Below are 27,986 nucleotides of genomic sequence, written 5' to 3' on the forward strand. Positions count from 1 at the left end.
AAACGCTATTCTATTCTATTCTAATTAAATAATAAATCCAGGAATACTGTGAAACATGATGATACATGATGACTCAATACTGTTAGACAACGCTTTAATACGCTTTATGGCTAACTTTCATTAATGATACCAATAGTTTAGCTGTAATTACTTTCAGTTTTAAATGTTGATCTTTTCCAACACTTGCTGAGATGGGTGAATATCACAGGGATTACTTCCTTCAAACTCTCTGGTTTAGTGTGATAATCCCCGAATGCTTTGAGTCTGTATAACAATTTATTAAAAAAATGACATTTCATTTGTCTCATAAAGAGTATTACCATTAAAGTCTGTTTTAATTCTAAACGTTTTTTCTGATATGGTGTGGTCAGCTTGTGTCACAATATTCAATCAGTGTTGACTCAATTTAATTGAATTATAATTCAATATTGCCCTCTGTTATTGAGCTGGCTGAGATTTAAAAAAAAGGCGGGATTTTATCGATTAGAACCACATGTACATGTACATGTAGTGTTAATACATTTATTTATCCTTTTTTCATTATTGATACTTGATACAAAGCACACACAGCGCATTACAGATTAATTGGAGAAAATTAAGTTGTGGGTTAATGCTTTTTCGATTGGGATATTTGAAGCGGAAGAAGTAGTTTATTTTCCAGACTACTCCCTGCTTTAATGTGAAAGTACAACCGGACGTGCTTCTCTTTCCCATGTCCGTCTTGTCGCTCATGTTTTCTGTTCCCTGGGGCCACAGTGTTTTCAACGGGACTCAACTTACTACATACTGGACGCGTCATGGCCGCTTGACCCAGGCTCAAATTTCCCTCTTCAGTTATTTGTTCGAAACATTTGCACATATACTTCTAGATAGACCCTTCGTGTTTTTATATGTTTTATGTCAAGAAATAAGGATGCAACCCCCACCGAGAAAGGTGAGTTTTCCCCGTTGTAGCCGCTTTGGGCTAACGTTACTAGTCTGCAGACACTCTCGACGAAGTGGTGCATATTTAATGGTTGAAAGTGTACGCTTTGTTGCTGCTCGACTGGATTGAGCGATAGTCACCCTTACGTTTGTTAAGTGAATACTTGTTGGTTTAAAGTTTTGGTTGTTAAATGTGCTCCTTCTGGTTTGAAAACAGAGGCAGAGAAGGGAGGAAAAATGGGAGAAAAAGTCCCGTGTGCCACACATTTTGGGGGAGAATAGCCCCCGATGTGTGTCGTTCCCTCTCGGTACAGAGAGTAGGTCCTGCTTAAAGCCACTAAACTCTGACTGTTTGAAGAGGAATGCCGACTAAGTGTCCTTCTCTTTGCAAATTGTGTTATATGTTTAAGAAAGACATGCGCTTTCTGTTACATTCGGCGCACGGATCCTTTGGGATAGATATCACTTGTAGCATTGGTTCACAGTGCTCTCTACCGCCATCCACGGTTGTTAGTTCAGTCTAAAAGTTTTAAAAAGCGTTTCGAAATAACACCTAGGATGTCTTTTTTTCGAATATGCCGATTATATAAGTAGATCTTAACACGTCAAAGGTTTGAAGCTATGTGCTGTCATTTGTTGACGTATGCTTGGAAAATAGGCAACAGAGGAATTGATTTGTTTTCATACGTAGCTTGGTTCGGTTTTGGCGTAGAAGAAAAGTATTGGCGTAATAGAAAAAAGGAGACAAAGTTAACATCGAACGATATTTAAAGTTTAGGGTAACTTTCCCCCCCAAGGATTAGAGCAAAGTGTTATCAGCGTTTAAGTTTGTGAAGTAAAAACAGAAAAGCAAAGTTGTTTCTGTTCGATGTTTATGTGGGATCATATTTCAATCGCGTGCCCCAGCAGCGCAGAACATTTCACCATTTCTACCCCAGTTACTTTTGCAAAATAAATGTTAATTTTACTCATAGATATTAATTAATTGCGGGTGTATTTGTCCACTGGTCAAATCCACCAGGGCAGAGATTTTTATGGAACCCAATCAGATGTTGATGTTGAAGTGTGACTCAATGTGAAAGAGAAATCAGTGCGTTCTTATACTCCTAAGGGGAAGTGATCTAATTATCTCTGATGGTTATTGTATCATCTTATCTTAGTTTGTACACTAATTTTGTTATGGAAAATAACAAGCCAGTTATCTATTGACTTGCCAGAAGACCAACTTAGGACAACACATACTTATGTAATTATTGTTTGGACAGCGGTTATCCTTCAGAAAATGTTGAGAACACATCTACATGAGGTTATATAATTTCCACTTTGTTTAATTAGGTGGTGCATAACAGACAACAATATAATAAGATGGTATTAATATCCTGTTTGGGTGTTATGTTAAAGTTGTAGTTTACTTCTAACCGGGTATACTTAAGGTTCAGGTATCATTAGGTCACACAGGAGGAAAAATAAATCACCCACCGTCTTTCTGTGGCCACAAAATGTGCCATCAGTCATTTTTGTCCTGTTATCTACTTACTCTCTGACAGCATCAGCACATTTACCATCTTTGAAATCAGATTCCATCTATGTTGTGGTCAGTAGGGACAAACTATTGAACAATCGCGTTTGTGGTGTTTCTTTCAAATGAGTTGACAGCTAAGAGGCAAAATAATGAAGAGGCTACCCAGACTTTCAAATTTTTACTTCAAACTGACAATCTTTGTAATTGAGTGTCAGAATATGAATGAATTGACGAGGCAAAGTAGTCAGTTCTCAGTACAATCTACGGGTCACAGTAAGTAAGTGAAGTCGACAATATGTGTCCTTATGTGTAACAATGTGGTATCTGAGGCTGTGGTTACAGTTGTCATTTCATGGAACTTCTAGAATCAAATATAAAAAATCTGATGAATATCTGATCTTGTCAGGACAGATTGAGGGGTTACACACTGTGAAAGTTCAATGCGACCTGCATCATCAGATCTCATATCCTATTGCATCATCCGGAACAATATTAACATTGCAAAAAACTCAGTTTGTGCTCCTTTTTGTTTTGATGCAACTGATGTGAAGTCGAGGTCGAGTCTGCATTAGGCAGCAGGGACCATCTGCTATTAAAGCAAGTTTAGATCTCTGGCATGCAGCTATTTCAGTGGAGAGAAGGGTATGGGTGCTCGACTGCAGTCAGCACTAGAAGACCCGCGTTGTCCAAAACTATCTAGGTACTGACTAGACTTCAGTCCTGTATGGGGACAGCACACCTTTAGCTGCAGCCACACTCCTCTCCGTGCCCCCGTGTCTGTGTGTAAATGAGTGGCTGTTAGCCACAGGGCCTTGCTGCTGTGCCATTGCACATTTGTTCGGGGTGAGTAAAACATTTATACTGTCCATGAGGTGTCTGGAGCCCTCTATCCTTTGCACATAGCGTTTGTGAGAACTACTTTGATTTTGCCAGGAAGAGTGGAAAGGCAGGTTTTCATGATGCGTGTCCGGTGAATGAGTTTGAACATGTCACAATGCGTTTAAACTACGAGAAGATCCGATCCTGATGTGACACATATCTGACATGCCCTCATTTACACTATGACACTTCATGTAGTCTCGCATGATCAGATACGAGAAAACATTTATATGCCACATGAAATGGCACAGTGTAACCGTAGCCTCAGCAGTGCTCCTCAATCAATTGTTGTTTTGTGTGCCAAATATAATTTGGTACACCCCAAAAAGACTCTGTCTTCACATGTATGGATAGTTTTGATGTGGTAATCCCAGCAGGGAAAACACGAAATCTGATATTGAACTTTGAACACGTTTCAGTATATGTTTTTACATATTTATTTAGATGTGATGATTGAAATGAAGACTGTAGATTGTAATAAGGAAAATAAATAATAAGGTTCTCTACTTGATAACACTGGTAGTAATCAGTAAGGAGACCTCGCCGGCATGTTTCATAATTTAACTCGTAATCTGTGTGATAACCAGAGACTGTTGTGTGAACTACTGGCTTAATTATGAATGCTTCTGATTTGCTGCTGTCACTTTGTGAGGTCATCTGAAGCAACAACCGTCTTCTGAGTCATAGTCCCTGATTCCTGTGTGGTTTGTCATGTTAAATTCTCAGGATGTCACTACATTGCAGGAAGAAAGCTGTGAGGGCAGCGTTTTATCCGTCTGACAAACTGTGTTTTCTGCCCCCTTGAAACCAGGTCCGGGTCACCCAGGAGCTGAAACACATTCATGCAGAGCAGACGAGCAGATTGCACATCAAACACCAGACAGAATGTGACCTCCTGGAAGACCTGAGGTGAGCCGCCATAGGTCAAAGTAAAAGCTGAGTGATGTGGGCTTGTATGTAGAAGCAACCTGTAACTCTTTTTGAAAGGGTTAGACCTGCTACATTTAACTCCTGCCAGTCAGCCTGTCAACCTCCAATATGATTAGACGAGGTTATTGTCTATTACATTTTGTATCCGACTCTTGAATTTCATACAGTGATGTGTACATGCTTTGTGTTGATTTTTGTTGTAGTATCTAGTAGTTATTTGAAGGACTTCTCCTCAATTTCAGTAATTAAATACAGAATAGCAAGATTGTTTCACATATATTTAGAGTTTATATGTGGTCACCACCCCATGGTTGGTGGTTTGGGTCCACTAGTTATTGGGGACTATTTTTTAAGTTGAAGCACCCCAAGTCACTTGTGCTCTTTAACTACCAGGTAAGAACAGGTTGTTAAATCCAACTACCCATTTTAACAGCAGACTGACAGACTGACTGAAATGTTACTTGTGCATCAAAATTAAAGCCATGTATTGACTTTGGCTGTAAATGTACATTAGAATTGGGAAGGTAGCATGCAAAGTGACAACAATCTAATTTAACCTCCCTGCCCTTTATATTTATCGTGAACGGTTATGTGATTGAGATGAAGGTGAACAATGAGAATCGTTGTTGTTTTGAGTGCAAGGATGGATTTTGCATTTCCCCTCTTAGACCCATTCAGCACTTTGATGTAGAAACAAACTTTTTTTTAAATTGAAATTATTATATCATTCAATGAATGCAAAATAAAATTTTACTGGGTTGTTCAAATTCTACTCTTGGCGGCAAACTTGCTATTAGCAATTTCCAAAACAAAAGTGAATAATTGTTCAGTAGTTGAACACAAATGGAATACAAATGAACCCCAGTCACAGCAAAAACTGAGAGCACTGTGTTCAAGTGTACAGGCATTTTGAAGGTAGATAAGCCAGAGGCTGTGGTTGTGTTTTTAGACTTAGAGTTGGGTTAAGTTGACAGCTTACTGGCTCCCCACTTCCTGTCTGTGGTTGGTGGCAGAGCTCTGAACCTCCATACAGCTGGAAGTTAAGGTCATAGAGAGCCACCAGATGTTGTGGGTGCCCCGAATTGCTCACTGTGGGAGGCTCAGTAACATGACTGAGAGAAAGCAACAATGGGAAACCAGAGACACACAGAATATGCAAGGGTCATTCCTTGTTTTAGACGAGAAATGATTCAGCAAAATGGAAACTGCACCTGGTTGTCAGCAAAAATTGAGTGTGGTAACACAACAGGAAGTGAGAGTGGGCGCAACAGAAGAAGGGGAGCCTTGGAAGTGCAGAGGAGGAGGGAAGAGAAGGAAGCTCCCAGGAAGTAAGCAAGATTGTTTATAGGTGGGGTGGAGCTAATGGTGGCACATGGCATTCTAGTCTCGACATGTTCAATGATTTAAGGACAATCTGCTGCTTTGCCGTTTGTCCCACGGCCTGACCCAATTTTCTTAGAAACTTGAATGATCATGGATTATGAAACTCGTGAAGTAACCAATGTAGTTCTTTTGAAATGATATGCAAACCTCTTCTGATGTTTTGGGACATTAAAGTAGTATTTGTTGATATGCCATGTATTTCAGGCACACTTTAATTATTTGGGTATATATTTTTCAAATCTGCCAAACAAATGCAGGATATAAAATAAAGTCAGGAGCACATAGCAGCTACATTAAATGTAGACAGCAGCTAATTTCCAGCTATTTTCTAAGAGCAGAAAAATGTGTCGGTCTCCAGGGATCACAGAGAATGAACTTCCTGTCATCTGTCATTTTGCACCAGTGCTCAAGTACACAGAGAACAGGCACTAAAAGCAAACAAAAATGGCCCTAAAATGTCACACATACGTCTGGAACGACTGCCGTAGGAGTAGAAAAGGTAGTGTGAACGAAACTGGATAACCCTCACATACATGAGCACTAGATAAGTTTGGCAAAGCGTCAAGTAGCACAAACCCTCAGATCTAACAATGTAAGCAGTTTGAGAGTGGGGTTTCCTCTCAAATCCTGCTTGACTCAAGGCTTTCATTACAGTAAGGACCTCTGTCAGACCTTATCATTAGACATATCCATCATGTAGACTACTGCAGGAAGAGGCAGGAAGTCTTGTGGGAAGATGGAGAATGATTAAGAACTACCAATTTAGCACCCTAAGGCTGAGATGATCTTAGAATGGCATTTAAAATGGGACAAAGACTATCTTAGCCTTAAGCCGCTTTGGGAATTGGGACCCTGAACTTTACTTTTTAGATGGGATGAACAGGGTAATTACAGGATACTTGACTTGTTGATAGTACAGTGTTTTATGAAATGGCTTCGTGCGGCCGTACATGAACTAAACACAACAGGAACATTGGGAAAGGATGCATGAAGAGATGGAAGCTCAGGACATGTAACCGTTCATCTGTCGGTTTCATTTTCACACAATCAACGTGTCACACATTGATGCCGCTTTTCCCCCTGAAACTATGACTGTGACAAACACACAGCGCACCCATGTTGTGTATAGAAACACAACATCGTTACAGCTATGTGTTGGGGTGTAGCAATCACTTATCACTTATATGATGAGAGCAGACAGTTGGTTTGGATCTTCGTTCCAACAGACCTGTCTCCTATAAAACATTCAGTTAAAATACACCATTACAAAGTCAGTATTTTGGGATTTTAATCAAATGAAATGCCGTTTTAGCTGAAATCAAACTGTTCCCACAGCATTAGCATAATCTACTAACTCATGCAACCTTGATTTCACTGGTGTTACTTGCTTTGACTGCTACTCTATTGGACTCTTCTTGGTACAAGAAGTATCTTTCTTTAGGATTCAGACCTTTGATTTAGTTGAAGTTGTTTCTGTCTTTGCCGTAAAAAGTATGCTGTGATCAAACTGGAATATTGACTGGTACATTGAGTATTTTCAAGGTGGAACTGTGCGAGTGCAACCAAAGGGAATGCACTGTAGTCTGTAAAGGCTTCAAAGGCACAACCACTAAGTGTTACTCAAAGGTCAGCTATCATTCACATTTCACTCTGTTTTCTTCAGGACCTTTAGCCAGAAGAAAGCAGCAGTTGAGAGGGAGTACGCACAGGTATGTAACTCTTCCTCACAATGCACCTGATGGTTGTTAAGCCTGTGTGTGTGTGTGTGTGTCTTGCCTTGTCATTTACATTGCTATATATTCTTTGCTATTATTTGCGATATCTAAAGACGCCACAATGGCACTGAGTGTGACCTAAGGCAGAAGGGATGAGGATGTGGCCCAAGGAAAGCTCTTCTCATGTGGGCAGAGAGTAACTAGCCACAGAAAAACATCACAGCAGAGCGAAGCGACATCCACCAGCGATCCTCTGGCCTGTTTCCTGCTCCCTGTGTTGTTTTTGCCTGGAGCTTCCTGGGGACATCAATTGATTGTCTGAAAATCCCCTAGCTTCTCCTTGGCTGTGTTCCGGCTTTGCAGCTCGGTGAGGAATGTCCACCACCGCTGTGAAGACGGGAGGCATGCCGCTGTACTTATCTAACAAGCAACGTTATGCATCGTTTGGCCATGTGCAGCTGATAATGAGCTAACTGAAATCTTACCTGCAAAATGCGTAGATCCAAAGACGTTTTTTTTTTAGGGCTGGGGGCACGCTTTTGTTTAGATCTGAGCACCGTCTGCCTGCCTGGTTTGACTATTGTGTATGAAAGCCAATCAGAATGTTGCGCCATGCCATTCGTCCGAAGGCCCATTCAAAGACATCCCATTCAACCAAAAGCCCATAAGTCCGACGACCCGGTATCCTAAAAACCAATGTCCATTGCTCAGAAAATATACACTTTAGGTTGTTGGAGTTCAGCGACTGCTGGTTTGAACAGTTTTTAGCTTTTGTACAAGCCATGGGAGCACAAGCACAAGGGCAATTATTTCTCATACCCAGAATCTCCATTCCATTTTCTTAGTTCTTCATCAAACCAATGTCCAATGTACAAACACATCAGTGACGTCACCACTATTGGGCCGGCCAACCTATAGTGTATGTTTTCGCTATGTGTACCTGGGTATGTTAGGTGTTAGGTGCATTGCTTAACAGGGATGATGCGGGATGATTTAAATCACGTATGTAATGACTGTGGGTGCACTTAAATTGTGTGCAAAACTATCCCGGCAGTACAAGTTGCCAGTGTGTGTTGTATGTGTACTGTATGTGTTTAAATCATAGATATGTAATCCAAGTAGTGCAACAAGCTGCGAACGACTGGTGAAGTTCTTCCCTGGTTGTGTCATCGCAAATGAACGCGGCACAACTTCCTACGTCCTTTTGTTCTTTAGTTGCTACCAGTGTGATTGGAACAGGCGATTGTTGTCTGGATTTTGTAGTCTGGTGTCTATAACACAGGTTGTAATGTATTTTCATGGATTTAAAGTACATACAGGTAGTGGTGATGTGTTTTCTTTGTATTCTTATCTCAGAATGCAATTATGAAATGAAAGTATGGACAGAAATTAGACACTGAACAAATATCGAAAAGCAAAACAATGGTTTTTGCAGCCATTTTAAATTCTTTTGAACAATACCTATGCAATTTGCTGCATGCGCTCAAATATCTTGATTCTGTAAAATTTTGCCCACAGATTTGGTAAAACTTTTAGCATTTCTTTTTTGTTATTCAGCACCATGCTGCACATGCCTTTAAGAGTTAAGAGATTGTGCAATTGGTATGCTGACTTCAGGAATGTTCTCTAGAGCTGTTACCAAAAAAATGGGTGTTTATCCATTTATCCACCATAATTCACCTCCAGCGTCATTTCAGAGATTTTGGAAGTTCATCCGACAGTCTGACTTCTTGACCTGCAAGAATGCCAGACACAAGGCCATAGTTGGTTTACACAACTGAAGAATTGATTGATTTGTCTGCAGTTTGGCATCACAATCAATTTGAGTGGGCAAGAGCTCACCTGCGATGGCCAGTAACACACTGTTTCCAGTCCTCTTCGCTGATGAATCACGGTTTCAGTTATGGTAGGGAGAGGCAATTGCACAGAGACATAATGCAGAGATCCTGAGGGCCATTGCTGTGCCATTCATCCACCAGCATCGCCTCATGTTTCAGCACAGCCCCATGTAGCAAGGATCTGTACACATTTCCTCGCAGTTGAAAATGCCCAGTTCTCCATGACCTGCATACTCACCAGGCATGTCACCCACCACCATTGGAATGCTCTGGGCCTGGTTCCGGCTCCTACCAATATCCCAAAACTTTGTACAGGTATTGAAAAGGAGTCTGAAAAATGTATAGGCTACAATCAACAATTTGACCAAATGAATTTGAAGAAGATGTGTTGCATTGCATGAGAGACAGAAGATACTCATTGGTACTCTTTTTTGGGAAGCCTGTGACTGACAAATACATATCTGTATAGAATAGAATAGAATAAAATAGAATAGAATAGCGTTTATTGTCATTGTACATGATAATACAACGAAATGCATTTGTGCTGTGCCTGAATCTTTGAACAGTAATGAATAAACAGCAATAAACTATAATTAAACAACTATAAATAAATAATAAATAACAATAAATAAACAACACACAGTTCCATTCATACATTAAAACATAAGTGGTCCCATTGCTCAAGATGTGTCATATGACATCGCTCGACATCCCATATGACATCACATGACATCACATGACATCACATGACATCACATATGACATAAAATGACAAGCCATCCCACATGACATCCCATATGACATCATGACTTCACAACATCACATGACATCAGACGACACCTCATATGACGTGGTATATGGTATATCCCAGTCACATGAAATTAACACAGAAGTGCTTGATGAATCTATTTCAGTTGTCTGATTTTTACATTTTACATTACATTTCCTTTGAACTCAATAATTAGAAATTAAGAATAGGTGTTATGTTAGATGTATTAATTTCTTTGCAATTTATGCATTTGTTCTCACTAAAACTACAATGGTGAAGTTTTGTTTGAGATTATCACTCTCCAGTGGCTTTAGAAAACAAACAACAACTTGGTTGTGCATTATTTATGACGTGTCGCTGTGTCCATGTTATCATGTCACCTTTCATAAAATATTTAGATGGCTTCAGGGCAGACAGAGAGAAATACAGATACACTAAACTGAAATCGTAAACAGCTGCTGTCAGGTCAGATTGCCCGTTGGTAAGACCAAATCGGTGTTTGGTTGTTCACTTAACCTTTTTTTCAATTTCAAATCGTGTACTTCTTCTCCTATGCAAGGTACAATTCTGTAGGTTTTCCACCATTTTATTGCAATTTATTGTTTTCACATCCATTATGCATCCCAGGTTTTTTGAGAGCAAATTCAGGTACCAAGTAACCAGGTACAACAAGAAATCATTAGCTCACGTGTGACAATAGGATCAAAGTGGAACGTTTCTCAATGAAAGTCAACTCAAACTCAAGTAATCTGGAAGAGTGTTTCCAGGTTATCCACGTGTCATTTCCCTTCTCACCTCTTCCCGTTCATGCTTCAGTTATGTTCATTGCATGCCTCTCTTGGTGTTCTCAATATCTGGGCTGTGTTGCCTGCTAATTATTTGACACCCACTGCAAATGGTTCGAAGTGGATCAGAGTGTCTCTGAAACACTCCTTGCCCTTTGGTTACCCGTCCTCATGCCCCCTCCTTCTGCTCCTTCTTCCTTCTCCTCTTTTCCTCTTTTTTTGGATCTCTTACACCTGCAGGCTTCCATAGCCATCAGCCAATTGCAATTCAAATCACACAGAGTGATAAAATGTCTCCCTCTGTATGGCTCTTCCTCTACCTTCCTCACGTCCCTCCTCCTTTTACTCTTCCTTCTTTCCCATCACACCATTCAGGCGTGCCTGCTTGGCCAGCTCAGTTGGCGATTTTTCTCTATCTGGATTCCACAATGACAGGGTTTGTAGAGGCGTTGGAGCTTTGGCACCCATATCACTGAGACCAACGAGTTCAGAGCTTTGGCTTAGTCTGCCTCAGGACAACATAACAGAGCCTGTCTTCTCTGAGTGTACAGAGGAAGGATAGACTGCTGCATGGGCACTCGTTCAGGCCTAAAGCCCAAATCCATTTAGTGAGCAAAGAAAAGTCTAATGACACTAAATGTGGGTTCCCTTAAAAAACAAAAACCGGTGCAAGTCTAATCTTGTAGCAATCTGATCAATATGGGATGTGAAGGATATGATTGAGATTCAATGCCACATCAATAGTGCTCAAAGACTGTGGCTGTAAAAGCTTTTCCTTATCCAATTTGCCTTTTTTTCATCGCATGGTTGATATTACACGGTTTCTTTTAGGCTGAGCTGAGAATGAGAACTGTCACTACAATGATCTGGGAATCAATCAGGCCCCCCATTCCTTGAGACTATTCTGGATTTGTCTCCATTTTAGATTATATATGTCTCAATTTTAGGCCATATTACATAGAGGTGATCACCTGTCACTGTGAGATGAATCCGTCACGTCAACCAACAACAAGAACTTCACTGAATATTCCTTTATTTAATGTGTCAAGCCTTTTGACAGTTTAACATTCAACACCATCTTAATGTTGCTAAATAGCCAAATGTAAATGCTTGAGTAAATACATTCTGGAGTTAGTAAAATGATAGATGAGATTAAATTGTTGCAGTGGCAAATCCTTCTGCTGCTGTGCCCACAAACTGTACACTTGGTAATATGCCTACCGGTACTTTTATGCTTTGATACTATTTATCGAAATACTCGTTCTGTGGATAATGTAGTTTCCTGCTTACTTAATATTTATCAATATTATTATTATCAATACACTATCTCCATGTTGGTGCTTAAATGTGAATGTAAGACATCTACTCACTGTGCTCATACTAATTTATTATACACTTTTTAAAGAGATCCTATGAGTCTTGCTAGCGAGCCATTGCACTGTATAGAATATCAAAGGTGTTTTGTCAACTTAACTTAAATAATACACACAATGCTAAAAAAGTTAGTTCTTTTTGATGCTCCTGAAGTACATCTTTGTGGCATGCTAACAGGATGCTCACAAATGCGAGGAAATATCCCCTAGGCTAATTTTTGGTCTCCCCTGCTATTGACTCTCCCCTCCTATTTTGGTTCTTCAAAGGTTAACCTCATTGTTGGCTGAGGTCGGAGAACCCAATATAACTCCAGGGGCAAATGTGGTCTAAATACATTACATTTTTCATCTAAAAATGGCCCTACGTCAGCATAAAAGAATAACAAATGAGCCAACCTCCAGTTTAGGTTCTGGGTTACAGGTAAATTTGTTTATGCAATCATTTGAAAAGATGTGACAAGTACATCACTTTAGCCTGAAAGTAGATCTTTGAATGCTGAATCTTTGAGGCTGTCTTCAATCGTTCCTCATCTTCTTTAACGCTCAGCTGGCTATATTTGATGTGCTTTGGCTGCCTGGTGGTTTACAGGTCAGGAGATGTGTCATGGTGTCAGAGGTGATTGGTCATCCATGCTTTGTGTCTCACTTCTCTACTTCTAGGCCCTCCAGAAGTTGGCTAATCAATACTTAAAGAGGGAATGGCCAGAGAGTTTATTAGAGGAACAAGCAGACCACAGGTAGGTTGTGTCTCCACTGTGAGGACTGAATATGGGAACATGAAGATAAGGTGCAACTTACCTGATATTCTTTCTTGGCTGTACTATTATTTACATCAAACCCAATTATTTTTGCAGTCAATATGCGTACATTTTGGTTGTCATTTCAGGAACATGTACTGTGTATGGAGAGCCTATTTGGAGGGCACAGTCCAGGTGACCCAGTCCAGAATCAGTGCCTGTGACAACTACAAAGTCCAGGTTGCCGATCCAGTCAAAATGGCCAGACTACAGAAGGACCAGCAGCTGAGGAAGGTAAGGCAGGTCAACCCTAAATCTCTGATCAGATTTCAGGACTTCTCCAATTGCACGTAACTTGATATTGATAGTAGAAGTAATAAATCTATTATGATTTGTTCCCTGCCATCCAGTCAGTGGTGTTTCAGAATATTTCAAGTGTTAAAATATGCACAGTGCTTGTATAATTTGGAGCACTCTGTGTCTGTCGGTTGGTATAGTCCCTGATCATAAGGTTCTGAAGCAGCCATACTCCTGAAATGTGACCAGAGTTGCTCTCTAGTTACTGCTGGCCAAGTTCCACTACCTGCAGCTGACAATGCCACTCTTGTTAGCTTTCACCTTTTAGAACATGCCATTATATCTGCTATATACCACATGCCCTTTGAACATTACTTGGCATACACGTTATGTCATAGCCATGGCGAAGAAGAATTTCCACATTTGTAGGTGTGGCACTGCTGGAGTAGAAATTGCACAAGTGAAACATTTTCTTCTGTATTTCCTCTCTGCCCCTGCTACCTGCCCCTCCCAAGTGTATTGAACAGCTGACAGTGGTCCAAGCTGAGCTGCAGGACTCAGTGAAGGAGCTGACCAAGAGCAGGAAGAAGTACCAGGAGACTGAGACCATGGCCCATGCCATCAGAGAGAAGGCAGAGCTGGATGCCAAGTATGTTTCCATTATTCCACAGAATTTGTGTTCAATTATCAGTTTTGTTTAAAATCAAGAATCAGAACCGAGATCAGAATTGTAAAAAAAAGATGGGGATTCAAGCCAAGGCAAGTCAATTTTATTTGTATAGCCCAATTTCACATACAAGGTCTCAAAGGGATTCCATTATTCATGCCTACCAAATTACAGTTTATGTGCACATGAACAGAAAAATACTGTAACAAGTCCAAGTAACATGAACATTATTGCTTTTTTTGAGGGGACAGCTTGGCCTAGTACCTGTCAGCACTACGCTGCACTTTTACTCAGGGATATAAACATTACATACAATACCTATATTGCTGTTTGACATCATCCTGTAAGATCTGTATCTACCCTATGACATTGCAAATTTACTTGTACTCTACCTCAGGGTCAACGTATTAAGTTCAACATAGTGATGGTAGTAATAATAAAGCCTTCCTTCCTTCTCTCCCTTCTCTCTATCTCTCTCCTCTTTTCCCTCTTTCTATATAAAAAATGATCTCCAAAATATCCTACAACTGTATGCACAATGGCATGTACAATGTTTGCTTCAATAAAAACAAATTGCAAAAAAAAATTAGGGATATAAACATTACTGTACGTTACAATACTACTTTTCTCACCTACAGCACTCCACACACACGCTGATTAAACTGTGTGTCCGGTATATTTTCCCGTATTTGACAAACATTTGAACATTCTGAATGTGAGAGAAATTCAAGATACTTGCTTTAGTAGGCTAAACTACATAAATGATGATGTACCACTGTTCAATGTGTTGTTAACAAATTGAATGGCCAAGATCAAAATAAATGAATGTGCCAAAGCAGATTTGATATCACTTGTTTTCTTTTCTTCAGGTCCAAGCTAAGTCTCTTCCAGTCCAGATCTAGTCTTCAGAGGGCAAGTGTAAAGGTAAGACACTTTTATAGCCTACCAAAAAACCTGCTCTGTCTTCTCTCACAGTACATCGGTTATATCGTTGTCACATTTTGCATTCCAGCTGAAAGCCAAGAGGAGCGAGTGCAACTCCAAAGCCACCCACGGCAGAAATGACTACCTGCTCATGCTTGCAGCCGCTAACGCTCACCAGCAGCGCTACTATGACACAGACCTAACAGACTGCATCAAGGTGACCATAGACACTCCCAATGGATGGGTGGATGATGGCAGATAAACATGCTTTCAGTGATCAGTGATTGAGAGAATTGCCATCTTACCTAAAAGCTTTTTGCTCATCTACAGGTCTTAGATGGCAAAATCCATGAGCAAGTAAAACATTACCTGGCATCTCTGTGTCAGACTGAGCTGGAAATGTACCAGGCCATCAGCAACACCTTCAACCACCTCTTGGAGAGCTCAAATGGGGTAAGTCATGAAAGTGACCAAATACACAACACTTCATCTCACGTGTTCATAATTGCTTCCTTCAGTGTCACAGACTGCCTTTGTGACTGTGGGACAAGTTGAACCCTGTTCCTCCACTGACTCCTAATTAATTGAAATGGTTGGGTTATCTCTGTGTTCTTCATCTTGTCTCTCTGAAACAGCAGAGGCTTTCTGGTCCTGCTCAGACCAGAATATAAATTAATGCTCTTTACAGGGAAGGCATGAGTGCGGCATTGAGCGCGGCATTGAGCTCAGGTCCTCTCTATTTGGCCCTATTGATTCAGTCTAATTATCACTGTGTGCCTTTTGAATTAATGCATTTTAGCTTCAGTTGATTCAGTTTATAAGAGGACTCAAAAATATACTCTATCTGTGTACTTTATATGGGCTTTATCTTTCATAATGTTGTCTGTCATCAACAGATCTATTGAAGGCTGTTCTTATTATTTCGGTTGAACGGCTGTTACCAAGCACACCTTTATTCAGTTCTGATTTTTGTGTCATGTAAATTATATAATTATTTCATCTTTTCCCTCACGGCACACATATTCCTATATTCGTAGGTGCTGCAGGAGTTTCACCAGCAGATGTTTGTGCAGAAGAATGCTGTATTTCAGCCAGCTGCTCACTTCCTGTTCCAGCCTACTGATTCAGATTCGGTAAGTCCCGACTTCTACTTCTGCGTCTCATCTTTGTTGAAATTAGACATCTTTATTGCAATTGATCATGTGATATATGATTTGTGAAAGTGAATTGGTATTGTGCTCTCCAGTGCAAAACTCTGTATAGTGTCTGGTTTTACAACAGTTTGACTCTACTCCATTTATTCTCTCTCTCTCTATCTCTATCTCTATCTCTCTCTCGCTCTCTTTCTCTCTATATATATCTATATCTGATTGAAAAGGTCACAATCCCTGTGAACATGGTGGACAATGGGGAACTGATACGTGAACTTTACTGAAGCAGGTTATTACGTCACTTCAAGAGGAACCATTACAGACCACAAAAGAATATGAGAAGTTAAAATCATTCCACAACCAAACAGTACAGTAGTGAAGACGTGGGGTTCATCTGAAACTGTGACCATAGAAACAGGAACCAATTTTTTAGAAAATGATTGTCCATTTCATCAACTACAATTTGCACATTGTTTTCATTTGAGATTATTACAGAAAGAGTTCAAATTTCCCTTGAATAAGTATAGAAACGTATTCAAAAGAAATTTGAATTCTAATTTCAGGAAGGGCAAAACAGAGGTAAAGTGGTCCAAAACTACTATTACTACCCTCCTCAAATTTCTTTTGAATAAGTATATATATGTATACTTATTCAAGGGAAATTTGAATTCTCTCTGTAAAAATATCAAATGAAAACAATGTGCAAATTGTAGTTGATGAAATGGACAACTACTTTTTTAATAATTTCGTCTTGCTACTATGGTCACAGTTTCAATATAAAATAAATAAACCCCACGTCTTAACTACTGTACTGTTTGGTTGTGGAATGATTTTAACTTCTCATATTTATTTGTGGCCTGTAATGGTTCCTCTTGAAGTGACATAATAACCTGCTTCAGCAAAGTTCCCGTATCAGTTCCCCATCGTCCACCATGTTCACAGGGATTGTGACCTTTTCAATCAGAAGGAAGGTCCTCTTATGTATTGTATCATGTATGATTATGTAAATCGATTGATGCAGGAAGGTGAATTGGTCATTGTCTTATAGTCAGACTAAGCTAAATCAGCCGTGCTGTCCCTCATATACCAAAGGAGCAACGAGTAATACTGTACATACACAAAAATGCATAATTTGCATGTAAATGTACTGTGTTAAATGAGTTCTTTGGACATTGGTAAAATAAGTATAAAAGTCTAGATTTTTAATGGTACTAAAATAACTAATTTAACAAAGGTCATTTCTTGTGATGCCAATATCTGTCTGCTCCTTTTCCTCTATCATGGGAAGGAACTTGATTTGATCAGAGGTGGTTCTCATGCTTCTTGCATTTTGTGATAGTAAGGTCAAAGATACAATGGCAAAACAAACTTTCTTAGGGAGCTTCAGATTATAGATAGTAGTTTTGGACCACTTTACCTCTGTTTTGCCCTTCCTGGCCACTTGAAGAGGAATATGTTTTAGTCATTTATTTGATATCAACACTCACTTATACTGTGCAATGCAACTATTTTTTTTCTAAGTTTTATTTTTCGATGAAGTTAGGGTGAGATTGTATGAGGACATAGTGTTTGTGTGCACAAGGTGTTGAAAAAAGTAACCCGTCTTCGCACAGCTTGCACTGGTCGCACTGAAAGTAGATAAAGCCTGATACGCTTAATACTTTATATTGCAAGTTAATCAACAACAATGATGAATGATATATTATTGTTACAGTGGGATTAATGATTAATACCCCAAATCGCTGTGATATGTAGTGTCCATGCTGACGTTGAGACCTCTCCAGGGGCAATGATTCGGTTTGAAAGTAGTGTGTTGAAATTATTGGCACAGTTTATTATATTATAGTCCGTTATATATCCCTGAACTCTGCACCTGTTAACACATTGATTTTTCCAAGGCTGTCTTAGAACTCATATCAGAGGACATTTTTTCTACATGACTGGTTAAGTAATCCTATAGCCTCTTTTATGGTTTTATCACCATATAACCTCAGCAGTGGCTGTTCAGCATGCGGATTGACAAGAATTTGATTAATTGAAAAAAAAGATTGAAAGATTAAAGAGGAATCAAGAATTAATTTGAGGATGGCCCATATAATCACAAAGACTAAATTAATTAAATTTATATTTTATAGGAGCATATAAGAGTATGTCTTCGCAGTTCTTCTGGATTACATTTTGTGCACCTGTTAAAACCTTTAATGTCTTTTTTCTGTTGCAAAGTATATATATTGGTCATTTTTGCCATCTATATTTGAAATATCTGCATAAATGTCAATTTAAAAAATATTGGCATATCAGCATTCAAGCAACTTAATGTGTGGATGTTGGCCTGGGATTTATTGATAGTTGCTGTAGTTAGATTCTAGTGGGGCAGAGTACTAATATGCCCAGCCATACTAGTCCACTGCCCCACTCTGCCTTTTTCTGCTTTGCATTGCCCCTCTGCTCCACTGGACAACACTGGACAGTTTGTTCAAGCTGCAAGCGCTTGCGTTGTTTTCATTGGAAGTCAAACAAGCAGCAGCCTGTTCCTAAAGAAAACATTAGTGGTGGAGAGCGTTCCCTCCCTCCCAGCCATACCACTTGCACCAGACAGAGGGATCCGGTAAGGAATAGTGCTGAACTAGGAGGGAGGGGTGGGACGCAAGCCGGGCCTTGTGAACGGCCCATCTGTGAAAAGGAGGCATTGTAAGTGGGCCTCATCAGAGTGCACGCACGCCCCCATCCAACCCCACCCCCTCCGCCACCGGGCACACACACACACACACACACACACACACACACACACACACACACACACACACACACACACACACACACACACACACACACACACACTCGCACTCACACACACACATACACACACACACACACACACGCATGCGCGCACCAGTGTTGTCATATGGAAATCGATTAAGTCTAGTTGCAGGGATTTGTTTTAATTTGATTAAAGTGAAAAGAGTCCATTCTCAAACACAGCACATCTGTATGTCAAAGATCATCCCTAATTTCTTATACACTACCCACCTCAGTATAATGTCGGCTAACTTATCGAATATACAAAGTTTATGTTTCACCTTTTTTTATTTATACATTTATTCAATACAATTTTATTTGCAGCTGGACTTGAGAGTTAAAGTTTTATGGTGGAGGTAAATAGTGGGTGTATTTCTAATGTACAGTCTAGTCTACAGTACATATACATAACAATAATAATAATTTGTAACATGCTTTTCTAACCCCTGAGCACTTGAAGTTCTAGAACATCAGTGAAATTCTTCCACATTGTCATAATCGAAAATACTAAACCTAATCTCAACTGGTGGTTCTCAGATTGGTATTTGGCTGCCACAGAGGCCTTTAAAGTAATTTTTGGCATAACAGCAACTGGTATATTTAACTGTAAATCAAAGTTGTACATGATACTCGGCTCCAATAGAATTAGTAAAGTAATCAAGCAGACAGGTAGAATAAAGAATATTTCCTTATTTATTTAGACTGTTATCTTCCCTCACGTCAACTTTAATTCATTTAATTATCAGGATCAATTACCTGGATTGCTCAAATATTCCTCTCAAGCTGTGTTTTACATGAAATATAATGAACTTGTGTTTTTGTAATGGCTGTTTTTTTTTAATTGAAGTTTTGGGAAGTGTTGAGTATGTGAGTATCTGCTCCTCTCCTTGCGTAGGTGATGGAGCTGCAGAAAGAGAACGGAACAGCAGAGGAGCACAGCCTGGACAAGGAGGCAAGGAAATGGGCGAGCCGCGTGGCCCGAGAATACAAGAGCATCATCCACACACAGAGGGTGAGAAACGGAAGAAATCATGTTGTTGGTGAGATGAATGCTGTGGGCAGACTTCAGGAAGGGTGTACACATTCTAGACTCTCGGCCGATTTATCAGACATTCATAAATCTGCCATACAAATACAAACATTTACCCTCTTGTAGCATTTATCATTTAAAGTATTGAGCCGGTATGTAACTGATATATTTATTACTTTTGAGCATTGAAAAAAATTACCTCGGGCAAAGAGCAACATTTTTCCAACATACTACATTTTGAGCCTAAACGTTTAAATAATGGGGCAAAATCCAAAACAAGCAAGAAAGAAACTTAATATTCTTGCTCACCTGCTTATTTGCTTTAAAGACGTGTCTTAGCAGGCGTCCCATTGTGAGATTTTGATATAATAGCATTGATAAATGCATGTCATCGAAATCAGACCTTTTCCAAACCAGTGTGTATAAAGACAGAAACTGAATTTAGCAGATAGAAGTTTTGTGACTAGAGTTCATTTAGGATTTTCTGTTCCAAGATCAGATAAAATCTATTTAGGTTATTTTTGCAGTTTGCACTCTGAAGCTCAGTAGAAGCCCTGAGGCCTTTTTCAGTCTGAAATACTTGAACACTTAAGTGTGCTATCTACTCTGTTCCACATGGGACTGCTGCTCTGTTCTGACTAATAATAATTAGCAGGAATGTGAAGGTGAAATGAACCATTTGTTCTCCTTTTCAGAACAGGGAAGTACATAACACGACAATGTTAGGAAGCAATCAACTGCCAAGAAAAGTCTACCTAGTTATCCATTGATTTATTCTACAAACAAGACTATAAATTAAATCTGAAATCATTGAAACACATTTCTCTAAATTTCCTTCTGCAACAATTCAAGTTGTGGTACAATATCAGAAACATGCTGCGTGTGTCGCACAGGGTTTTCAGGTGGAAAGCCAGCAGGTGTTTATAAGCTTACATATTGCATCAAGGTTATATTATATCAAATGTACTGATTGCATACGGTGTGAGGTTAAGCAACACTGTTTATTACTGAACAATGTGTTCCACGTCCGTTTGATAACACTAAACCTGGATATCATAAAATCCACATGTCCACAAGTACCACATGTTACGGAAATGATAATAAGGATAATGACTCATGGTGGATCAAAAGCAATACAGCAGGGGATAAGAGCTTGTGGTAAAAATCCCCCGACCCCTCCCCACCAGCACCGCCAGTAACCAGGATGAAACAATCTGTTTCCAGTAACCAGGAAGTGACTCACTCTCTCGCTCTAATCCGTCTCAGTAGAATGTCTTCAGTTAATGGCATTGTTGATAGTTAGTTTCCTCCGTTTGTTCGTTATTGAAATGTGGACCGTAGTTCAGTGTAGTCACTGAGTTGTTGTTTTTTTCTTATAGGCTCTGGAGGAATACGGGCCCCATGAGACGGCAGAGCAAAACAACAGTGAGCTGGAGACGAAGATCGAGGTGGCCAGGCAGAGTCTTCGTAGGGCAGAGGTAACATTTGTGTGTGCGTGTGTGTTTCAGAGTATGAAGCAGATTTTCAGTTTGTTTTTAAGTTTTCTGGGACTGATAGCTCTGAAGGTAACGCCTCTGTTACACCTCCTACTGGTTTAAAAGCAGTACTGACTCAGTTTAAGTTAGTATTACGTGTTATGTTGTATTCATATGTGTACGTACAATGTCATTATCCTCTTTTGTAATATCCAGTTGTTGGCTGAATTCTGTTTAAGAGGCTTTTGCAGCATTCCAAGAATAAAGTTCTGGGATTGAAATGAAAGTAAATGTATAGTTTTTAGATGTTTTAGTGTGATAATCAGCCCGATTCATTCAATATATGAGAAGAATCTATCTGCTTTCCAACATTATAAACTAATACTTTCAACAGTTCTGTCTACCAACATTCATTAATCAATCAAAAGTCACAATCGAATCAATTGGTAAGCTTTGTTGGATTTATCCTTAATTGTATTTGTTTTGCAATGGCAGACAGTGAAAGTGAAGGCGGAGGCCCGTCTGGACCTGCTGAGGCAGGCGGGTGTTGCGGTTGAAACATGGTTGAAGAGTGCTATGAACCAGGTGATGGAGGAGCTGGAGAACGAACGCTGGGCCAACCTCAATACCCACGATCCTTCACTCTCTGTAAGTTCATCAGCATAGTGGATGGAAATATTAAAGGGGAAGCTTTCTACTTACCTAAACATGTGTTAAGTTCTCTTTCCACAGGTGGAAGTAACATGTAATGTATTAGTAATTTCCAAGTGCACTGATGTGTACTACATCACAACGACAAGTTTCCTCTTTCTGACCTTCATCGACTGTGTCTCACTAAGTGACTTGCGATGTATTTCCACAGGGAACAGCAGATTTGGAGCAAGAGGATGAAGAGGAGATGGAGGACAGTGGTGAAGTGTTGGACGACAGCAGCTCCAGCCCCTCCAGCACCTTAAAAAACTATCCGCTCACCTGCAAAGTGCTCTATTCCTATAAGGTACATATGCATACATTGACTGTTTACAAAGCTGTTCATTTATATTTCTCTGTTGAGCCCAAATGACAGAGGAACTTGGAGGCTGACCACTGAATCGATATTTGATATGTTCTTTTAATGGTTATATATCTATTAATATAAATATATAATCTTTATTTTCAGATGAATACCAGCATTCATGTACTTGTAATACATGAATCAAATGTGGTAATTGAAGAGTTGTTACAAAGAGGCAGGATACTTTGTTGTTGTACTTCGTTCAACAACTTGTAAAAATGACTGTAGTGAACATGGAATAATAACCGCACAAAGGATATTAAAAAGTCTATTAAATCGAAATTTCTGTCAACATACTATATATGCCAAAATGACGTACCTATTGTTACACGTGATTAGCTAATATTGGTCTAATGCTGCCTCATATTAGGAAGCAAATATTGTAATATATTCACTTTTGAACTTGCATGCATTTATCATACATGAATGTGATGTACAGTCACACAATCTGTGTATCTGTCTACATATACTTATACTGACCATTACTTTGCTCCTAGCACAGTAAGCAATATTAGTAACATAAAATAGAAATGAGTGGCAACCAATTTTTTATAACTATACATCGTTAGGGTTCACAAAGATTCTTATAAAAATCTTTCAATTAACTGTGAGGTAAAAACATAGTTGTACATTATGATTAATGATAATATCTTGTTATGATTGATGGTCCAAATGTTATTCTGGCCATTCACAGGTAAAGGGGTAATTGTGGCGCATTGATTGGTTATCATAGTGTCTTGGCTTTTGGAAACTTAATTGGCAACCTTGCATGTACTTTCCCCTCCTGCTACAGAATAAAAAGACTAAAATGAATTGTGTCTCTGTATTGGTATCCAAAGGATAAGAGTGATAAATGCTCAAGTTCAAATCTGTGACTCGCTTTACAAGTTTTGTACTTGTTGTGAAAAACAACAATTTACATTTGTGAATATACATTTATAGGTATGCATCTGGCTTGGTTGTAGTAAACCCATGAATATAGGTAATACACAGTTTCTCAATGCAATGTATGCTTTGTTTCCATCTTGCCAGGCATCTCAGCCAGATGAGCTGACCATCGAGGAGCAGGAAATCTTAGAGGTCATTGATGATGGAGACATGGAGGACTGGGTCAAGGTACGCTACATCTCCTCATTTCAGGGTAGATTCATACCACCAGTGTGTCACCTGAAACAAAGCATGCACTTCCTGATCATTCTAGCCTGAGCAAGAACGGGTGTCAGTATTGTTAAATGGAGAGCATTTGTGGCTGCATGTTTGTCTGAATAGGGTTAACAGCTGTCCAGATTGACCGTGGTTAATGAGGTTTGTTGCTTATTAGCCCATTGTCCCACACGTTGCTGACAAGAACTCGTGATAGCGTATGAAAATATTTAATGTTAAATGTTACTTATGCAGCATCACCAACAACAGAATAAAGAATGTCAAGTTCAACATACCTCTAATATGTCTAACACAGCCTCATTTGATTGCATGGAATGACAAAAGAACATTATTGGCATTATGGGGAGAGTAATAACTCTAGATTTAAATGAATAAATATATTACAATCATTTGCCTTAACACACAGGTGCCCCCTAACGATGTCAGGGCTTTCATGGCCTAATGTACGTGCCAGCCCTGATTGTAACACACTTCAGCATTCCATCTTAACTCCTTCAGAAGGACAGGTTATAATCCCCCTTTTCTATCCTCCATTTTCAGGCTAGAAATCGCAGCGGGCAGGTTGGCTACGTCCCAGAGAAATACTTGCAGCTGCCCTCCTCAAATAGCCTACTGAGTATGCTGCAGTCTCTGGCTTTGCTGGACGCTAGATCCCATTCCTCCAGTAACTCCACCGAACCAGAAACCGAACTACCAACCAGCTCTGTAAATGGCGACTCCAGTGGTGAGGGACAATTTTACCAATAAATGCCTGATAACTTTGTACCAATACGGATCTGTCAGATGCCGCCTGCTGTGCTTCAGTGTGGAGTTTAACCATCTCCTCTCTCTCACAGTGTCATTTGCAAAGGCACTGTATGACTATGCAGGGCAAACGGATGATGAGCTGTCCTTTCCCGAGGGCGCCATTATCCGCATCCTAAGCAGAGAGACCCACGAGGACGACGGCTTCTGGGAGGGCGAGTTTAACGGTGTCGTCGGGGTCTTCCCGGCCGTTCTAGTGGAGGACCTCAATTCAACGAGTGAGAATGGAGATGGGCAAAAAGATGGCAGCGCACAGGTAGACACCACACGATTGAGAACACATTATGAGATCGCTATGAGTCACAACACCAAACCCTCTGTCTACATTTTCCTTTTTATCGCTTGAAGAAGTTTTGACATCCTCCTTCACTGAGCTGATCAGCCAATTGAAACAAACAAAAATCACAATCCCTAGTGTAAACTGTGCATCAAAGGCACATGAATGTCAGTTATTATAGCACAAAGCATGTATTTGGCAAGCACCTTTCAAGTCTATGTTCCACAAGTCCAAATGAAAATAACATAAGTGTTTCGCATATCCTGTAAATCAGCCCACAGTGGCATCTGAACAAGCAGACACAAACATTTTGTAATATACGTGTGAAATGTGGACATTTTCATTCAACTTCCTCGCGCGCTGTTTTCAAGGCGTCTCCATCCACTTTGGCACAGTGTGATCGATCCCCTCGCAGTCCCTTCCAGCTGGGTCCTCTGCATAGCAGTCCCCTTCAGACACCCACCGTGGCTTCACCGCAGTCAAGTCCCTCCAGCGCGTCAGCCTCTCCCATTGGCCGACCGCCCTCCTATCACAACGGGCACCATCGTCCGCCACCAGCGCCACACACAAGTCCCTTTCAGAGTAAGATTCAGTGGTTAGTCTGACTGAAGTTGCCAGTGTGAGGCCTGACTCCGACTCTAAACTGTGTCTACTGCCCTCTTCAGGTCCAGGCCAAGGCTCGCCACTGCCTCCCAAATACCCAGAAAGTACCTCTGGCACCATTCGTCCTGTGAGTAAACATTTTAGTCATTTAATACTACATTCATACACTATTGTCTGCAGTGTTCTCATTTTGAGAGCGCTGGCAGTTGTGGACAATTGAAGAGGGTTGTTTGTACATGGAATGAAATTAGAACACAATCACGTTTTTGAAACACATTATGACGAAAGATAACACGAAAGCAAAAACTGAGCAGGACACTTGTTTCCATAGTAACATTTGGCACTTTATTATTTTGTTCATGTGGTGATTAACAGCTTTTGCCTTTCCCAAACGCAACAATTTATCTTTGCTGCATTTACTATTGGATGCCATTCCTCTGTTTGTTTTACTGTGGCAAAAATTATGAAACATAAGAAATAGAATGAGATATGTTATGAACATCGTAACTCAACTTTTCAGGAATTATTCAACAATTTGAATGAAGCCACTGTTTGGTGTTTGCAGGTTCGTGCTGCTCCCCCACCCCCTAAACAGCATCCTCGTGGGCAGGTGAAGAGGAGGGAGGAGGTGGAGATCACATTGGTGTAGAGGCGTCACCCTGGCGGTGGTGCTGACAGCTTGGACTTGATGGCTTTTGGCCCCTGAATGCTAACCAAGAGGAGACACAAGGCTGAACCCCTGGGGACTAACAGAGGCTCAACATGTCGTGTCCTCTGTTTTCACACACCATGCAACAGTTAGACGGGTTTGTGTGGTGTAGAGGAATATTGTGCCTTTCTTCCGAACGGTTCTCTCTCTTTGTTTTACCCACCATTTCATTTTTTTTCTATTATGTGCGTCTTTCTTTTTACTCTTCTTTACACTTTTTTTGTACTTAATATTTGTGTCCTTTTCATTTGACCTAATAGTGGTTCCAGTATTGTATTTGTTATTACAAAAACACACATCATTGTCTCAGCCACCTGCATTTTGGACAAGAACAAATTTCAGGTAAATAATACTTGAATACTTGCACAATAGTCCATTAGTATCAAAGTTCCTATTGGTCTCAAAAATCATCAGTCAAACAGTTATAGTAAACAATACAATGCAAAAGATTTCCCCCCCGAATGGACTGAAAATATAATACAACCTGTTTAACACTTAATTTTGAAATAACATTTTTCATTTCAGTACTGTAATAACTGTTAAGTTATTAGGTTAAAAGTTTTCTTCTCAGTCTGATGAGTTACCTTACCTCCAAGGTTCCTTCTATAGTGCAAATCAGTTATTGTCCTACATTTGATTGTAGTCTCTGTGTTTGTAACACTCACAGGTTTCATTATATCTTCATTTCATTTCCACTAGACAAGTTATTGCACTCACATGACTCAGAGACATTGAGTCATGTGGTGAGTGCAACAACTCGCCCAGTGAAAATTGAATGAAAATATAATGGAACCTGTCACAAGATGACTTGATTAATGATTGGATTTCTATGCAACACAGTTAAGCTTGGCAGGACATTACAGCATGATGTGAATATGTAGCTTCAACCCAAACCAAAATCCTGGTTCTCTCCACAAACGATCAAAATGGCAGCACGGATGAGGCTGGTCCTCTCCTCGAACACAAGTAACTGGACACAGTTACACAAACAAGGGAAAAGTGGCAATTCTAGTTGAGTGATTGTTATTTCAGTAGGGAGACCCTCGTAGTTGAGGAAGGTTGTCTGATCTCCTACTTATATGTTTAAAAGTTAAACAGTTTCCCTGCTTCTTATATCAGTTATGGTTTTGTTTTTGCACCAAATGTAAGAAACTCTTAAAGTCTTAGTTGATAATGTAGTTTGTTTATATGTAGTCATTTTATTTCATCTTGTTGTAAATAAGGATCTAGCAGTGTTTTATCAAAACTAATGTAGGCCTGAACTAGCCAATAATGGTTTGTTGGTGCGAGTAGTCGTTCATTGAGGAGTGAAGCAGAAGGTTGCAGTTTGTGACAGTTTACACTGAGGTAACGTACATTTTCAACATGACGTTGTATTCAAGGAGGAGACCATCAGGAGCTGCTAGCTGTCCAGTTAAAATCTATACTGTCATAGTGAAGCACTTTTTAATGCCTTCTTATTCCTTTCAGTATTGCTTGTTGGTGTCAGTTGTGAATGCTTTGTTTGTTCAGTAAATCTGTGTTTGACGTTTTGTGTGCCATCTATATTGGTATGAATACATTTCTTTTAATGGCTCTTGTGTTATTTAGCCTTAATAGCCATCGTAGTGTCTTTGGTTGAGAATGAGGTATGAGATATTGATCATTTTTGAAATATCAATAGTTTACAGAGAGCTTGGAGATGGATATCTGTACAAACATTAGCAGTTTTTTTAGAACAGCATAACGAAGCGTAGTTCAATTCGATCAGAGGAAAAGAGATATCTGTCAGCCATGTTGCTGTGTTGTCGTTGATCTCATTGAGATCTGAATGTCATCAAACTTATTTTTGAAGTTTGCATTTACCCTGTTGTATTGAAAAAAAAGTTAGTCGTCAGACTGAAGTCTCTTTTCCCAATAGAGAAGTTGATTGTTAAGTTGCTACTGGTCCTGATTCCATCTGAATCTGAAACTGAAATTCAGTGAAAACTGCCCACAATGTAAAAGCTCTGCAGAGGTTGTCGAGCATCACATTTACACACCAGTAGATGTAAAACTGTATTTATTGTGTACAAATAAATAAAGATAGCTTAAATAAACACTAACATGAGTTCATTTTGATTCATTTCCGTGTGTGTGTGTGTGTTGGGTGTCTCAAGTCTGATTCAAGTGACTCAATTTGATTGCACGAGGTGTGA

The 27,986-nt window shown here is 39.8% G+C and overlaps 1 protein-coding gene across 2 annotated transcripts; it reads left to right on the forward strand.

The window, feature by feature from the left end:
• The first annotated feature begins 726 nt into the window (after window positions 1-726).
• On the forward strand, window positions 727-27,887 carry LOC143009265 (F-BAR and double SH3 domains protein 2-like). 2 transcript variants are annotated; one of them, XM_076161340.1, is made up of 20 exons: window positions 727-934; window positions 4,137-4,234; window positions 7,302-7,347; window positions 12,779-12,855; window positions 13,005-13,149; window positions 13,668-13,801; window positions 14,689-14,743; window positions 14,832-14,960; window positions 15,074-15,196; window positions 15,781-15,876; window positions 19,589-19,705; window positions 21,103-21,201; window positions 21,694-21,846; window positions 22,061-22,195; window positions 23,285-23,368; window positions 23,957-24,140; window positions 24,253-24,476; window positions 24,869-25,079; window positions 25,163-25,227; window positions 25,666-27,887. In XM_076161340.1, the coding sequence occupies exons 1-20, from the start codon at window positions 731-733 to the stop codon at window positions 25,747-25,749; spliced, it is 2,463 nt and encodes an 820-aa protein (XP_076017455.1). In that variant the 5' UTR covers window positions 727-730; the 3' UTR covers window positions 25,750-27,887. The 2 variants fall into 2 exon arrangements, with proteins under 2 accessions (XP_076017455.1, XP_076017456.1); XM_076161341.1 differs by having other exon boundaries at window positions 24,893-25,079.
• Window positions 27,888-27,986: the final 99 nt, after the last annotated feature.

Source organism: Genypterus blacodes, unplaced genomic scaffold (assembly GCF_046128005.1).
Source record: "Genypterus blacodes isolate CSIRO-AG114 ecotype Tasmania unplaced genomic scaffold, CSIRO-AGI_Gbla_v1 ptg000111l_1, whole genome shotgun sequence".
In the NCBI taxonomy this organism is placed as follows: Eukaryota; Metazoa; Chordata; class Actinopteri; order Ophidiiformes; family Ophidiidae; genus Genypterus; species Genypterus blacodes.

Excerpts from the sequence above, each read along its gene's own strand:
- LOC143009265 (XM_076161340.1), top strand. The coding sequence starts at position 731 with ATGTTTTCTGTTCCCTGGGGCCACAGTGTTTTCAACGGGACTCAACTT. Across the intron at positions 13,802-14,688 it reads AAGGCAGAGCTGGATGCCAA|GTCCAAGCTAAGTCTCTTCC; the intron begins GTATGTTTCCAT and ends TCTTTTCTTCAG. Across the intron at positions 14,961-15,073 it reads ACCTAACAGACTGCATCAAG|GTCTTAGATGGCAAAATCCA; the intron begins GTGACCATAGAC and ends GCTCATCTACAG.